Source organism: Microtus pennsylvanicus, chromosome 7, assembly GCF_037038515.1.
Source record: "Microtus pennsylvanicus isolate mMicPen1 chromosome 7, mMicPen1.hap1, whole genome shotgun sequence".
NCBI classification, from domain to species: domain Eukaryota; kingdom Metazoa; phylum Chordata; class Mammalia; order Rodentia; family Cricetidae; genus Microtus; species Microtus pennsylvanicus.
In genome coordinates this window covers 86293865-86310149 of record NC_134585.1, presented here as the reverse complement: position 1 = coordinate 86310149, position 16285 = coordinate 86293865, and the positions used below count along the sequence as shown (strand labels likewise).

General features: G+C 40.3%; 1 protein-coding gene across 3 annotated transcripts in view; it reads left to right on the top strand.

Moving 5' to 3' along the window:
* Tbck (TBC1 domain containing kinase) overlaps nt 1-16285 on the top strand; it is a 125747-nt gene that overhangs the window by 96324 nt on the left and 13138 nt on the right. For all 3 annotated transcript variants that reach the window (XM_075981313.1, XM_075981311.1, XM_075981312.1), the window contains exons 24-25: nt 8233-8408; nt 15639-15798. In XM_075981313.1, the coding sequence (XP_075837428.1) occupies nt 8233-8408; nt 15639-15798 (336 nt within the window). The remainder of the gene's footprint in view (nt 1-8232; nt 8409-15638; nt 15799-16285) is intronic.

Below are 16285 nucleotides of genomic sequence, written 5' to 3'. Positions count from 1 at the left end.
CTTTATGCTTGGGGCTGCTTCCACTGAGGTTGCTGCCTTAGGCCTGCTCCAGCAGAGGTCGCTGGGTCAGGCCTGTTTCTGTGGATGTCCCTGTTTGCAGAGTTCTCTGACTCAGGCCTGCTCCCCAGGAGGTTCCTTACTGGCACCTGGACCCACAGAGGTCTCTGGCTTGGGCCTGCTCCCTCAGCTGTTGCTCCCTTGTACCTGCTCCTGTGGGGGGTCACTGCTTCAGTCTATTTCTTTTGATAATTGAACTTTTAAAGACAGTTCTATCTTTTAAAAAAAAATGAAAATTAGTATCTGTCTTTTGGGATCTTACAGGAATAGCTGTAGAATTTATTTTAACCTTTAATGTTTTGAGGTATATTCTTTTTAATCCTAATTTCTTGACAGTGTAATGCTTTGTTTTGTTTTTGGGGTTTTTTTTGGTTTTTTGTTTTGTTTTGTTTTGGTAAATGCAGTTTCAATATGTTGACCTGAAACTCAATTTGTAGACCAGGCTGGTGCTGAATTTTGATATCTACCTTCTTCTGCCTCTTATGTACTGGGACTAAAGGTGTCACCACCAGCCTCACTGACAATTCTTATTATAAAACAATACTAAATCTTATTGAGTGCCTTTTCTATATCTATTGAGATGACCCTCCATTCTGAAGGTGTTGTATCATTAGTTGATTTGTGTATTTAGAACCTTTAATCCATCCCTGTGATGAGTCACTCTTGAGCTTGCTGTTTGATCTTTGTAAGGTGCTGCTAAATTTGGTTTGCTACTATTTTGTGGAGAACGTTTGCATTTACAGTCTTTAGGGGTATCTACTTTTAGTTTTCCTTTTTGTGGGACCTTTATATGGTCCTGATACTCAGGTAATGCTGGCTCCATAGAATAGTTTGGCAGCCTTCTTCCCAATTCAATTAGAGGAGTTTAAGAGGAATTAGAATAAGTCATTTCAATATTTTGTGTAATTCATCAACAGAGCTATCATGTTCTTAAGGCTTCTTGAGATGGAAGATTTTAATTATTATTTAAGTGTTGTGTAGCTCATTATTTATATATTTAGCTTTCTACTTAATTTCAGTCACTTTTGATAGCATATATTTAGAAGTCTATTTTTTCTAAGCATTCCACATTTTTACTAATAATTTCTAATAGTGATTTCTCATGGTTCTTTGCATTGTTGGGCTATGCACAGAAAACCCACTTCAAAATTCACCTCTAATTTTGAGTCTTGCCTGTTAATTTAGGAGAATGTTTAGTCACCTCATTTACCTCTTCAAAAGCTACAGCTCTCCCACTCAGCATGGTGGTTACTTGGCATAGTGACCACTCGGTATGGTGGTCACTCGGCATGGTGGGTACTCAGCATGATGGCTGCTCAACATGGTAGTAACTCAGCATGGGGGTCACTCGGCATGGTGGGTAGTCGGCATAATGGCACATGTCTGTCATCTTCCCACTTTGGAGACAGACAAGTCTTTCTGTACTAACTTTAATCTTCAGACTGTAGAGTAGGGCAGAAATCTACTATATTCTCCATTGAGTGGGTTTTGATGGTGCCAAGGATTGACTGAGCCTCTGGCAGCCAAATTACTACAATTGCAGAATGTAGCCATACCTTTCCCCGCTCTGAAAATACAGTTGTAGATGAAGCTGGGACTTTGTGTTAGGAGCTCCAGTCTTGAGGGGTGGAAGAGACCTTCCTTAAAACCTGCAGGTCCAGCTCATATTGGATCTAGATATGTAGCAGAGGCATCCTTCTGTGCTGAAACTGCAAGATGCTGAGAGGGTCCAGTGATCCAGTGATCCATCCACTGGTCAAAAGCCGCAGGTAAGGCCCAGCAAGGTGATATCAAACAGTACTATTGTAGAAGATTCCTTCTTTGGAACAGAGCAGCCACTCAGAAAAGCCAGCTCCCAGACTGAGAACTTTGTGTACTTCTATGCTGGGACCGCAGGTCTGACACTTGAGTGTGAGGGCTGCAATTTCCTACATACCCTTCCTTAGCAGCAAAGAGTCTCCACCAGGGAGGCGGTGGGGGTTGCAGTTGCCTTTCTGACACAGTGCTGTGCAGAGCAGAGCTGTGCTGCTTCCTAGCTGGTTTCCAGTTCTCCCCTCTCTCCTCAAAGTACAGATTTCCTTTGTTCCATACCAAGCCCTCTGTTTTACCATCCTAGCTATACTTTGCCTAGCTTTTCTTCTAAAAATATTATATTTGTTTAATCTTAATTTGTTATTCAGAGATTAAATGAATTGGAAAATTAGTTTACCGTTTAGACTCTTTTATCCTCATTGAGAAAATATGAAACATAAGGGCCAATTTAGCTTTATTGAAAGGAAGCCTTCAGATTTGTCAGCTCATATTCCATAATATGCCTTATTATGTTACAAACTCAAGGTACATCTTTGTTTTCTGGTTTTAGGGTTGGGTGTGATATGTGTAGCCTTGCTGAGCTCATTAAAATCAAAATTCCTTCACGTAGTTGAAAGTTATAAATATGACTAAATACATCATGGACTTTGATGCTTCAGTACCCAGTGTCCTCATGAGAATTGTCTGACTTTTTTTATGGTGCCTTCAAATAAGCAATTATTTATTTAAAAATACAGCAGAGTGTTCTTTTGTTTGCTTTCTATGCTGTCTGCTGAAACCTTGAGTTCTTTTCACTCGAGATGTCCTGGTTATATGCCGCTATAAATGGTTGACTGACATGATATTAATAAACATTGTGCTCTACTTCACTTTCCATTGATGTAATAAACACCATGACCTAAATTGACATGAGGAAGACACGGTTTATTTCAGCTTATAGTTCATCACCAAGGGAACTCCGCACAAGGACTGGAGGCAGGAACTAAAGCAGAGGCCATGAAGGAATGCTGCTTACTGGCTTGCTCCCCCTGACTTACTCAGTCGCTTTCTTATACACCCAAAGACTACCAACCCAGAGCTAACACCATCCTCAATGGGATGAGCCCTCACACATCTGTCTTCGGTCAAGAGAATGTCCACAGACTTGCCTAGAGACCAATCTGACAGAAGCATTCTCAACTGAAGTTCCCTCTTCCCAGATGACAAAAAAACTCGTCAGCAAATGTTTCATCAGAAATTAGTCATGATAATAATAATGCAAGCCCTTTATTGACCTGACTGACCACCTTATTCTTGGTGAGATCTTAAGAACAAATAGGGAGAACACAACTTTCCTCTCAAGCATATACCAAAGCTTCTAATCAGAGACTGTTTGACCATTTATCTGGTACTCTTTGGTTACATACTGAGCAAAGCGATGAACAAACTACTGAGTAGCAAGGAACAGTCTAACAAATGTGCTGTTTTGCTAAACATTTTGATGTATAAGAGTGAGAGAGACAACTAATGAGGTCAGAGCCAGACCTCAGTAGTGACCGCACCTTGGGGGGTTAGCATCTGAGATGAAATTACAGATTTAATTCAGTTACTTGGCCCCAAAGTCACCTTCTGGCTCTTTGCTCAGGCTGCTGTGTGGAGCAGCAGGAAGTAGCACCTGGCAGGAGCCAGAAGCTCCACCTCTAGGGATTAAATAGTGATGCCTCTCCACCCCTTTCTTCCTTTTCATTTCAGATCAGGAATAGGATCAGGTTTGGTTTTATTTGAAAATCATTTCCAGAAATTCCTACCCAAGTAAGCAAGTAGAAGCAGCACCCCACCCCCACCCCCACCGTCACCTTACCCTTGCCTTTCCCCCAGAAATCACTAACACTGAAGTGTTGACTTACTAAAACCTCCATCTCTCCCGACCTCACTGAGAACAACTTTAACTGGGTTGGGGCTGACCCAGAAGCTTCCTTTTGCATACTAAGTTTTCACTGGTCTGTCTTTTTAAGCAAAGCATCAAGTAACAGAGTACTAAACAAGTTTCTCACTTTTGTTCAAGGAAGGAAGCAGGAATTTGGGAGTGTATTCTTATCAGAAATGAAGTCAAAGAACACTAAAGTTAAAGTAAATAATAGTGTCATTTAGTCTCTTTCTTCAGTTATTCATGATAAAACTGAGGTCCAATGGCTGAAATATCCCCAAGCTGATAGTGTAAATCAAAGGGGAAATTACTGACTTTGAAGAAATTTAGCTCACACTCAGCTTTTATAGAGCACATCTGTGACATTTTTAGCATAAAATCCTCAATCACTAAAAGAAATCCTGTCTCTCCTCTCTGTATTTCGTACTCACATACATTATCTCTCTTCTGTTTAGGGGAACAAAACCTCTCCACTGTGAAAAACGCATTATGCAGCCTCCAGAGCAGAACAGCTATTTCAAACCCTGTTGCAGAAGCTGTTTCTGAATCTTAGAAACAGTAACTCCATTCCTCTAAAAATAAGGAAGATAAATTTAAAAAGTGCTACTGGAGCAATATATTCTTTTAAATGTACAGAAAAAAAAAACATCACCGGGCGGTGGTGGCGCACGCCTTTAATCCCAGCACTCGGGAGGCAGAGGCAGGAGGATCTCTGTGAGTTCGAGGCCAGCCTGGTCTACAAGAGCTAGTGCCAGGACAGGCTCCAAAGCTACAGAGAAACCCTGTCTCGAAAAACTAAAAAAAAAAAAAAAAAAAAAAAAAATCACTGCAGATGGTAGAGCATTTTAGAGTAATGTCTTTAAAGTCACCTTTCCCTGAAAACCTGAAAATGATAAAAGCTTCATGTCTGTAGCTTTTGCAAAATGCTGTCCTTCATGCATGCACTTGCAATACATGTCCTTCATGCATGCACTTGAAATATTGAACACTTCAGAGGCTACTTAGTAATTACATAGACAAAAATAATTGATTAAATTTTTTCTAAAAACAGTTCAACTCTGTTTCTCCTAATACTACAACATTTAAGGTTGTCTTATCAGTATAAAACTATGATTGCCAAAATCAATTTTTTGCCAATTTTTTTTGGTTTTTATTGGTTCACCTTTTCTTATAAATTTAACTATAGTTTGTTGTTTGTTTTTGTTTTTTGTTTGTTTTTTTTTTTTTGGTTTTTCGAGGCGGGGTTTCTCTGTAGCTTTTGGTGCCTGTCCTGGAACTAGCTCTTGTAGACCAGGCTGGCCTCGAACTCCCAGAGATCTGCCTGCCTCTGCCTCCCAAGTGCTGGGATTAAAGGCGTGCGCCACCACCGCCCGGCTTTAACTATAGTTTTATGCTGATTCCTAATATGACCCACCAGCTGCGACATCTCACGAACATCTCTTTCCATCTCTAGCTGTATTCATCTTTTCAGTGTGGCATACTCTGTGAAGCCTGGTTCATGTGTCTAAATCTAAATTCACCTTGCTGTCTGTAACCATCTTTTCCCAAGCCTCATGTTTAAAACTTTAGGCCAAAGATACGTTCATCATATTTTCTCCTGACCTGTTTTCCTATGTTTCTCATATGCTTTTCTTTATTTTTTCATTAATTCACCCAGTTTTCCTTAGTAGCTACTGTGTCTCAACTTTCTTGTAGTTTATTAGATGCAAAAACCAAGTGTACAGACTCATTTGAGAAAGCTGCTACTATATTCTGAGACCTCTGTGTCAGTGAGTTACATATCAGGGAATTTGAGCCCAAAACAGTGATTAGACACTTGAGAATTTAACTTGGGAGGGGGTAATATTTCAAATAAGATCCTTACTAAAATTTCTGTTTCATTCATACCAGCCTTGAAATAGGGTGGCAGTAGAAAGTTTTTTCTTTAGAACGATTGCTTTTATAAAATAATTTTTATATGTGTATATATAAAAGCGCTCAGCAGCAGAGCTCCTAAGGGTAGAACTAATGCATTAGAAGTAGAAGCCCAGGCCTTTCCCCAGGTGTCAGAATGCTGTAACTTACAAACAGCAAAATGTGTCATATGCATGTCTTGTTACTGGATTTCGATGTTTGACCCTTGGTGAAAATCACTATGAATCCATGCAAGGAGCCATTTCAAAGGTCTGGACTACTATAGGATTTTCACCAGTAATCTGCCATGTAAATCCTGACTCTAGGTAAACAAAACAATATGATTTGTTAAATTCTCAGATGTACATACTGAATTTTTACTATCTGGGCTTACTGTCTCCTGAATATGAAGGTATGCCCCCTGATCTCAGTATTTAAAAGGCAGAGGCAGAAGGATCACAAGTTCAAGGTCAATCTGAGCAGTGTAGCAATACCATATCACAAAATGAAGAAAGGAGTTGAGAAAATACCCTGGTCCACAGAGTGGCTGTTGTGCAAGCATGAGGACCTGAACTCAATCCTCAGGATGCAAGTTACAAAACCAAGCCCAGTAGTGTGTCCTGGAGCCCCAGCTCTGAAGAGGCAGAAACAGATGGCTTGCCTGGAGCTCACGAGCCAGCCAGCCTGGCAATCTCGCCTCTTTCCAGAGCAATGAGAGACCATTTCAGAAAACACAGTGAGTGACCCTGAGGAATAACACCTGAGGTTGGCCTCTGGATGCCACACTCACACACGTGAACCCTCACACAGACACAAACACCTACACACAAACATGAACCCTCATACACATGTACACCCAGAAAGCTTAAATACAAATTAAAGAAGTTTTCATTGTTACGAATTCAAATCTAAAAGTACCAAATGACAAATAGTTGTATGTTCTTAAGACTCATGTACTGTTAAACAGAACTTTCTTGGGATAAAACCTGAGCTTGATATGAGTATTTATAAATAGGTTCTTGGACTGAAATGATAAATTAGTCAGCATGCAGACCTGTTCTGTAGTTGTTCTAAATTCCTGTCCACTATCTATAGCAAAGCCCATGAGCTAGAAACTCGGACGTATGTGCTGTTGGTGCAGAGGTGGTGCCGGGGGATCCTTGTTATGCCTCTGGGTATAAATTTTAAAATAAATAATAAAATTGCTTAGGAAACTAAAAACTACTAGAAAATCTATTTTATAATAACATGACTGTCCTCTTCTTGGAGTACTGTAATTTATCTTAAGAACTTAAGTTTATTTAGCTCTAAAATTAGTCTGCAGAGGCAGTTGTGCGTATCATATTAAAATTCTTTTTGTACATCCAGAGAAGGCTAGAAAGTCATGACTGGTCAGTGATTTCTCTCCTGCTCCTGAAACTGAAGCAGAAAAGCTCTTTGCTTCATCTCCTAAGATGTACATAGCTTTATATGGAGACCATGAGAAACACCTGCAAAGACTGCTGTCTAAAAAAGGGATAGAAAGGTTCTGGTGTGTGACTGCTTATCAGTCATTTCAAAATGTTTAAGTAGCTTCAATTCTTAATATTAAAAAAAAAATGATGTTCGGGCCTGGCGGTGATGGCACACACCTTTAATCCCAGCATTTGGGAGGCAGAGACAGGCAGATCTAGTTCCAGAACAGGCTCCAAAACTACAGAGAAACCCTGTCTCAAAAGAAAAAAAAATGATGTTCTTAATGTCTATTTTTATTATCGTCATAAACCCATAAAGCTTATCAGTTTTTATTTCTGTTTAAAGTTAATGAAGTAAACAAGGGTTTACCACTAAAGAGTTGTGCACAGAGTCAGAGGAACCCCAGAGATGAAAACTGATATCAAACTCCAATTGAACACAATTTTTTTCGAAATAAATTTGTCTGGTGATTTACTTATTTGGTGTACTTCTTTTCCTAGAAATACTAAATTGCAGATTCCAAGTAGAACAAAAGAATGAAACTCTGAAAATGAGATAATTAGGCTCAATTTTGATAATAATTAAGCATATAAATAATTTCTCTTTGGATTGCCATACTTTCCAGTAAATTCTGAAAGCTATTGGTTTTGTTGCTGTTGGTGGTGTTGCTTGTCTATTGTTTTCCTGGGAATGGAGCCTAGGGCCTCATGCATGCAGGGCAAATGCTTTTCCACTGGGCTACATCCCCAGCCCATGAAAGCTCTTAAATTCTCCAGTTACATCACATACGTTTTCAAAAGCAACAGTGATACTCAGTTAATTAATATTCTATCAGGTTGAATTTATTGCATTGTCTGTTGTGGGGGCAAGGAAGGAATGATTCTTCTCTCTACAAAGTAACACAGAGAATGACTGTTAATATCCTTGGTGTCAATTTGTCTTGTACCATGTAACAGGTGCAAAGATGAAGCCAGTGTCCTAGTTCAGTGGTCTGAGGTCTACTTAGTAAGGAGCACAGTTACACTATAGTGCCAAAATGAGTTTGAGTTCGCCTGTAGTTTGTCTTTATAAAACTGTCAATATTTTTGTTCCTTGTGCTTTATTTTCAGTCAAGAGAATCCATCACTTTAAATGACCTAAAATCAGAAGTATCACCCCGGATTTCAGCAGAGGACTTGATTGATTTGTGCGAGCTCTCAGTGACTGGCCACTTCAAGACCCCCACCAAGAAAACAAAGTCTAGTAAGCCAAAACTCCTGGTGGTCGACATCCGAAACAGTGAGGAGTATCCTTGCCGAGTGGTTTGAAAGGGTGGATTTGCCCTACTCCTGTTTCTTCCTTTCCTTACACAGGCTGTGTGGTGAGGCATTTCTGGGATGCCTCTGGACTAGAATAGCTAAGTAGCTCTGAAATTGCATGCAGTGCGCAAAGTTATAAAAATGTTTTCCAAACATTAGGATCTGTGTGTGTGTGTCTGTCTGTCTGTCTCTCTGATATGCATCATGGTTCTAGATATCATTTGACTTCTTCTAAAAATCAGTGCTGGGGACCAAAGTCAGGGCACTGACTGTCTTAGGAAGCTCTCTACCATTGATCTGTGTATGAAACCCTCATACTTTTATTTTTAATATTTATATTCAACTTGTGTATAGATAGCGCCAACCTCAAGCTGCCAATCTTTATGCTTTTTGCCAGGTTCATATTAGTCTCAGCATAGACTGTTAAGCATATGCACAATTGAGATGACTCAGTTAATACAAATTAATGGCCACTGTTATTTGTATTGATTCTCAAGCTCTATATTCATTCCAAAGCTTTCCACATTTCTTCAAACCCTAGCTACTACCTTCAGTACCCATTTGTATACATAGCCTAGTTACCAGCAGAGCAACTCTGCCTGTGTGGATCCCATTAAACAAATGCAGCCACAGAAATCTAGGAAAACTATTTTAAATGTTGGAATATAATGATATACTTTAAAAAAAAGAGTATTACAAAAATCCTTTCTTTTTATGACTTAATTTGTCAGGCTTAACCCATTCATTCAAACATCTAATTTTCCTTAAAGCTGTAATAATGGTGTGCTATTTTGTTCTAAGTCTTTACTACATTTTTGTGTATTTATTTGTGAATGTGCACATGCTATAGTGTGCATGTGGCGGTCAGAGGACATCCTGTAGAGCTGGCTTTCTTCTTCCTCCATGTGAGTCCTGGGAATTGAACTCTGGTCCTCTGTTTGGTGGCAGGCACTTTTGCTCACTGAACCGTCTCAGAAGCCCAGTGATGATGGTTTTAGAATTTAAAGCCATGAGCTAGAATCTGATACCACTTCTGACCTCCTTGAGCACCATGCAAGCATGGAGTATACATACATACTACAAGCAAAACATAAATACACTTAAAATAAGCAATAAACAACACACAGCTACTGAAACCCTGACAGTACCTATGAAGTATTATGGTAGGTGACTCAGTAGTTTTACCTTTCATCAAGTTAAACTTTACAATTATTTAGGTCTAGTATCACTCTACCAATCATTTTGAGACATGACTAAACGTCTAATTAGTGTACCTTTACAATACTTCCATTTCTTTCTTGCTACAAAACATAGAGAAAGAAGAACACTGTCGTAATTTTCCTTCTCTAAAGAAAGGTAGTTTTGAAATACTGATGTTTCTCCACATCTTGTTCTACCTCTGCTTCTGGTTAGTTTGGGAGACAAGCTCTCCCATGCTAGCCTCTAACTGGCTATGAACAAATGAACTATGTGCCAGTATGTTTAAGGAGCTGCCTTCACAGATGGCTTACAACTGCTGTCTGGGAGTCCATGGATGCTGCAGTCACCTAGCTGTTGTCTATGTTTTGGTTTCGCGTAAAGAGAAGTAAATTAGCAAACCAGGATCAACTGCCACCTGCCTGTTTGTGAGGACTGCAAAGAAAGCTGAGGGCTGTAGCAGACTGCGCACTGGGCAGTAAAGCACAGCCCCATAGCAGACTGCGCACTGGGCAGTAAAGCACAGCCCCAAACCCTTGGAAATTTGCGCTGAAGAGTGACAGCACTGCCAGACTCCGGAGGTGAAGTGTTTCTTGATAAAGCTTTCAGTATATCCATGGGAATTTTTGGTGAAAGGCAATAGAAAATGTTTCTTGTGTAGTGGCATAAACTTTATGAGTAATGTTAATGATTTCAAAGGTAATGCCCAGCCCAGCTGTTGATTTGGTAGGTATAAATATTTAGAGTTTCAGATTTCCTGGAGTTCATAGTAAAGGTGGCCTTAGTCATGCAAAGGTGGCTCCAGCCGATGCTATAAACAGAACCGCTCTGAGGGAATGTTAATCTGTGCTTCAAGTGAAGGCTGAGTTTACAGCTGTGTTTCTAAGCTCTTAGGGAAGGGGGGAGGGAAAGATGGAAGAAAAAGTGGGGGAAAGAAAAACGGGAATACAGCTGAAGACTTCACTTAATCTGAAACCAGCCCCAACTGTTTCCATCTTTACACCATACTCAGTGAGTGCTAATATTACTCTTTTCACTATTCATGAAGAATTTATTTCTGAAAATATTTTCAAAGTACTGTGGAGATACCTGTGGTCAGAGGAAGACAGGCGATAAGGAGGTTCGGCAAGAGTTTGCTCGCCCTATGTAAGTTTGTATTTGGTCTATCTAAACATTCCATCCATGTCTGAATGGATCTTCCCTAATGTGGGCTGAGCGGTAGCTACTGTTGGGAATTTCTCCACTGCTTGGATTAATAGTTGTTAGAGTTACATTAGCAGTCGGTGTCATTTGCTGTTTTAGCACTAGATCCAAACCAGTTGGTCCTGTTTAAAGACAAAGTTAAATTAGAGTCCCTGTTCTCGGGTCATAGAGTTAGAGTGGACTTTTTAATAGATAATTGCATCACACTGTGATGTGAGTCATACCCAAAATATCATCAAAATACAAGGAAGAGTACAACATGATGGCTGCTTAGGTACAAGATTCAGTGAGCAACGGGATAGAAGACATTTGGGAATGAGAACACAGTCCTCCGAGGATCAGGTCCAGAGAGGCAGAGAACATATTTAAGAGATTACAGAGAAGTATAATGGAGCTAGCAGCTCAAGTCTGTAACCTTAGCACTTGCTTGGGAAGCTGGCACAGGAGGACACGGGTGTAGAGGCCCTGTCTAAATAAATAAAGTGTTTAGGCAGAGAAAAGTTACATGGACCATTTGCAGAAAAGCAGCCAAATGATTCCATTTCAAATGGCCATTATTAGGTCCTGGTTCAGGAGAGCTGACTGAGAGATCTGGGCCATGGGACGTTTCTCAGCAGAAATGTTGTCATCCGGCCACTTTGTTTATTAATATTTTAAGTTGAAAAGATTGTGAATAAAATGGATTTCCAGGGAAAAATCAAAAGCTTTAGACAGCTACTTCTGCAGCTCTAAGCTCAAGGTAAGTGCTGTCTTACATTGCCAGACCATTGCTGGGACAGAGATGGGGGATGAGAGTCACCCAAGTGAAGTTGTTAGTGGGAGCCACTGAGGAGGTGTTAAAAGTGAGATTTTTAAATGTGGATAATAGGGTGCCGCTAATACCAAGTCCAGTATGTGAGAAAATGATGTCTGAGCATTTTTTATTTCAGTTCATGCTTCTCAGTTATATATATGGAGAAACCACGGGCTTAGTTCTCTTCCCCTTTTAGGTTTTATTAGTAAAGGTCCAGTCTTCAAATGCATTTAAAGAGATATTGTTAAGTTATTTAAACCAGTCAACACAAAGCAGGCCAGCACAGAGACATATAGGATTTCATAATTTGGCGAGGTTGGTGTGGTCTGATAAAGTTTAGCACCACTGGTCATAATACTCAACAAAATACTGTGTTCTGCAGGATTCAGAAAAATGAGATTGCTTCTGAGTTGAATTTTGACCATGCATTTTAAAGGAATTAATTTTTGTGACATAAAGACATACGATATGAATACTCCCACTTAATTTACCTATATGATATAAGTATGTTATGCTCAGGACTCATTTTTAAAATTTCTATCGATTTTAACTACTTAGTATATTGTTGTGTAAGCTGTTTGAACTGGGATTTTTGCTGTTTTTCTATTCCTATATTTTTTCGTAGTATCCCAGATTTCCTGAATGTTTTATATCAGGAATTTTTTAGATTTAACATTTTCTTTGACCTGTATATATATATATATTATATCTTCAGTACCTGAGATTCTCTCTCCCATCTCTTGTATTCTGTTGGTGAAGCTTGCCTCTATAGTTCCTGTTCACTTACCTAGATCTTTCATTTCTAGTTTATGCTTTCTTTAGTGCCTCTATTCCTATTTTTAGATCTTGAAAAGCTTTATTCATTTCCTTTAACTGTTCATTTTTTTTCTTGGCTTTTTAAAAGTAATTTTCTCATTTCCTCCAAATTTTTGTTTGTCTTTTCCTTCATTTCTTTAAGGGACTTACTTCTTCTTTAAGCCCTCTATCATCTTCATTAAGTTGGTTAAAGTCTTTATCTTGTGCTTCACCTGTGTGGACTACTCAGGGCTTACTGTAGTAAAATAGCTGGGCACTAGTGGTACCATATTGCTCTGACTGCTGTTCATTGTATTCTTACTCTGGCATCTAGGCATCTGGATTTGGGGTGATTGTATGTCTGTGCTGATTTCTGAGTTTGTCTTTGTTGGATGGGTGTTTTGTTCCTTAGTTTCCATTTCCTCTCTGGCCTGTGTGGCCTATGGTTGAGCAGGGATTCTATGCCTGAGCTGGGGGCTAGAATACAGCAACAAAGAGGGAAGACTGGGAATAATGTCAGGTGGGAGGGGGCACTGAGAGATTGGAGGAGGTCTGTGGGTAGGTAGACTACCTGGAGTTCTCGTGGCCTGCATGGTCCCTAATCCAGCAGGGAGTCTCCACCTGAATTGGCAGCTGAGACATAGGGACAAGATGGGAAGAAAGACTTGGGAATAGAGTCAAGGCTGTGTGGGGCATCAGAGTGAAGGAGGTCTGAGAGCAGGTGGCTTACCTGAAGTTCTGGCTGCAGGTGTGGCCTCTGGTCCAGCAGGGAGTCACCACCAGAGCTGAAGATTCAAACACAGTAAGAAAGGAGGGGAGATTGGGATCGTTTGGGGGGCATCAAGTAGAGGAGGTCCACAGGTAGGCAGCCCACCTGGTCTCTGGCAGGCGTGGCTTGTAATTAGGAGATGAGTGTCTGCCTGAGGGAATGGAGAGACTCCTACTTCATCTTAATGTCAGCCCTATATGGATTTGTGCCGTGAGCAATGAAACATAATCACCAAGGACAAAAGGTCCTTAAGTAACTGTTTTCTTCCATGTCAGGTATACTAAAAGACTGCTTGTTGTCAATGCACTGATCTCTAGCTAGGCCAGGCTCTTCCCTGTGTTGTTTGTCAGCAATGCAGTTATGGATAGAAGATGTAGAGGCTGCCAGCCTTGTGTGTCCAAGCATCTGTGCTTACTCAGTCTCTGCTTCTTGACAAAGAGTGTTCTGGGAAGGGTGTGCTTAGACGGTTTCCAGGACTGCACTGCTGGGGCAGCTGTGGTCTAAGGCTCTGCTTCTGGATGCTTTTGCTTCCAAGTACAATGGGAGACTTGAAGTGTGTGGGGCTTTAGACAGAACTTTCCTCCTCTCCAAAACTCTTATTTTTATCTTTTTGTCAAGCATTTTGACATTTAATCTCCATTTTAAAAAAATTAAACCGTAAAGCATAACTAACAGAAAATTCTGGAAAAATAGCAAGTTAGTGACATGCTTTTAGTGATAAAAGGCAGTATAGACAAATCTACTTTAAAAGTACATACTAAGTAGCATATAGAAATTCCCCACATGTATCTGTAATTTCAGATTAATTAATCTGTAACTTATAAATATAAATTGATATTTATATTCAAGTGGCTTACTTTTTCAAACCAAGTATTCACATAATGTAACTTTAAGCAGTTTTACTTCTAGAGCAGGGGATTATGATTTTTTGTTATGTGGTTAATATTCTATATAGACACATTCAAATTGGATTTTATGTTCAAGAACAAATGTAAGCATCGTTTTATTGTTTCTCATTTTCGAGAGAGAAAATAAGTTTGACCCAGTGTGTATCAAGTACCTAGCTCTACCTTCCATATCCTCCTCTCCACCAGACATGACACAGTGTGGTAGGATTATCGAACACGAACACCAAGGCCAAGGGTCACGCTTTCACCAGGGTCAGTGTGGGAGGCTGTGCAGACAAGAAGAAAGGAGCAGGTGGGCTGGATGGGCGTGTCCGTCCCGACTAGGATAGATCTGCAGTGCTTCTGCTGCTGTAAATCCACTAAAAGTAAAGCTGTTCACAGTCCAGAGGTGCTCTATGAGAAACAAAAACTCTGGCGACTGGTTCAGGTCAGCTGAGAAGAGAGGAGCGGTATGAGCTAGATCATCATCATCACTTTGCTTTGCGCTTTTCCCACAGTGGTACCCAAATCCAAACCCAGTATGCTGTTTTTCTGCTTATAATACTTCAACTTTCCTTATTAGCCGAATAAAGATCATTATCATAAACAACACCCGGCAAGTTGAGCCTCCACCTCCCTTTTTATCTCATGTCCTAAGTTCTCCACAGCATTGTCGTTCCTTGCCCTTAATTGGGCATACGCTTCCCCACTGCCCAAACTTTGTGTCCCCTCCTCCATTCTATTTCTTTGTTTTAACTTTAATTCTTCAGCATTTGACCTTGCCATCACTTCATCAGTGAAAACCCTTCCCTGTCCTCCCAAGTGGATGCAGTCTGCTACAGCAATTCATACATCTCTTTTACGGTTGAGCCGTATCTTCATTTCCAAAGTTCTATTTTTAGTCCACTTGTACTTTTAATTACTTAGGAAAGCATATATGGATGTTTCAGATCTTATGTCATTTCTAAATATTGTAGGTTAGTGGATGGCTTTACTTTCTAAACAGTAATAGTCAATTAGACCATCAGAATTCTTCTAAAGTATAAGAACCATCAGACATGGCCCCCTTAGGAGGTTATAAAGTCAGAATAATGGGTATGTTGGCTCAGTTCACTGGACACATTAACCTGTAGCAAAACAGCTTCCAGCTGGGGCTGATGACCTCTAGCACTTCCCAGTGGAGTTTGACTTAGCATCAAGTATTTTTGGTATCATATTTGCCCTGAGACAGTTCACTTGCCGGTGCATTTACTTTATACACAAAACCAAACCCTGGTTGTGGTTTTTAACTGGATGATACACTGACTGTAGCCAGTCAGTGACTGTGGCTTCACTGGGTCAGGGTCACTTTCAGTTTCCAGTGATAATTACAGCTCAAGCTGCTTTTCCTTTCTCCATCTTCAAGTTTAATTTTCTTCCTCCTTAAAGGATCTTACTTTACTTAGATAAAATACTTGGGTGAACACGGAAATGTTTAGTACTGTTGTCTAGGACTGAGTTACCTCTGTTTCTCTCAGACAATCAAGACTCAAAAAGAAAAGAAAAAAGTGGCTTTCCCTAACTCCCTTGTCAGCTTCCTTCGAGGTCACATTGCAGGCAGCATCAACATCCCGTTCAGCGCTGCTTTCACAGCGGAGGGAGAGCTCAGCCAGGGCCCTTACACGGCGATGCTTCAGAACTTCAAGGGGAAGGTCATTGTGATCGTGGGGCACGTGGCAAAGCACACAGCCGAGGTAAGTGTACTCAGAGCTGTCCTGTCCCCCACCTCCAGTTCAGGATAAATAGCAGAAGGCTTAGGAAAACCCAGGTGGTAACTGCTAATGTTTGTCAAAAGTCTGTGTCACGAGCTTAGTCTTAAGTTTGATGATATTGAAAGGTGTGGCCTTTAAGAGGCAGGTCCTAGCGGGAAGTCCTGTGGGCAGTGAAGGTTTGCCCATGTAAGGGACTGTAGGACTGAGACACTGACTTTTGATGCCAAGAGGTGCTCTCTTCCTCCACATACGTTATTGCCATCCACAATGGGCACTGACTGCATGCCTTTGGGCTTCCTCGCTTTGCAACTGTGAGCTAATTAAGCCTCCTTCTTTATAAAGTTAGATACCTCCATTATTGTGTTATAATGAAAGTTAATATGACAGCATAGGTTTCCAGGGGTTTTTTTTCTATCTGCTTTCTAAAATTTCAAAAATATAAACTGAATTTCTCCTGTCAAAGAATCGG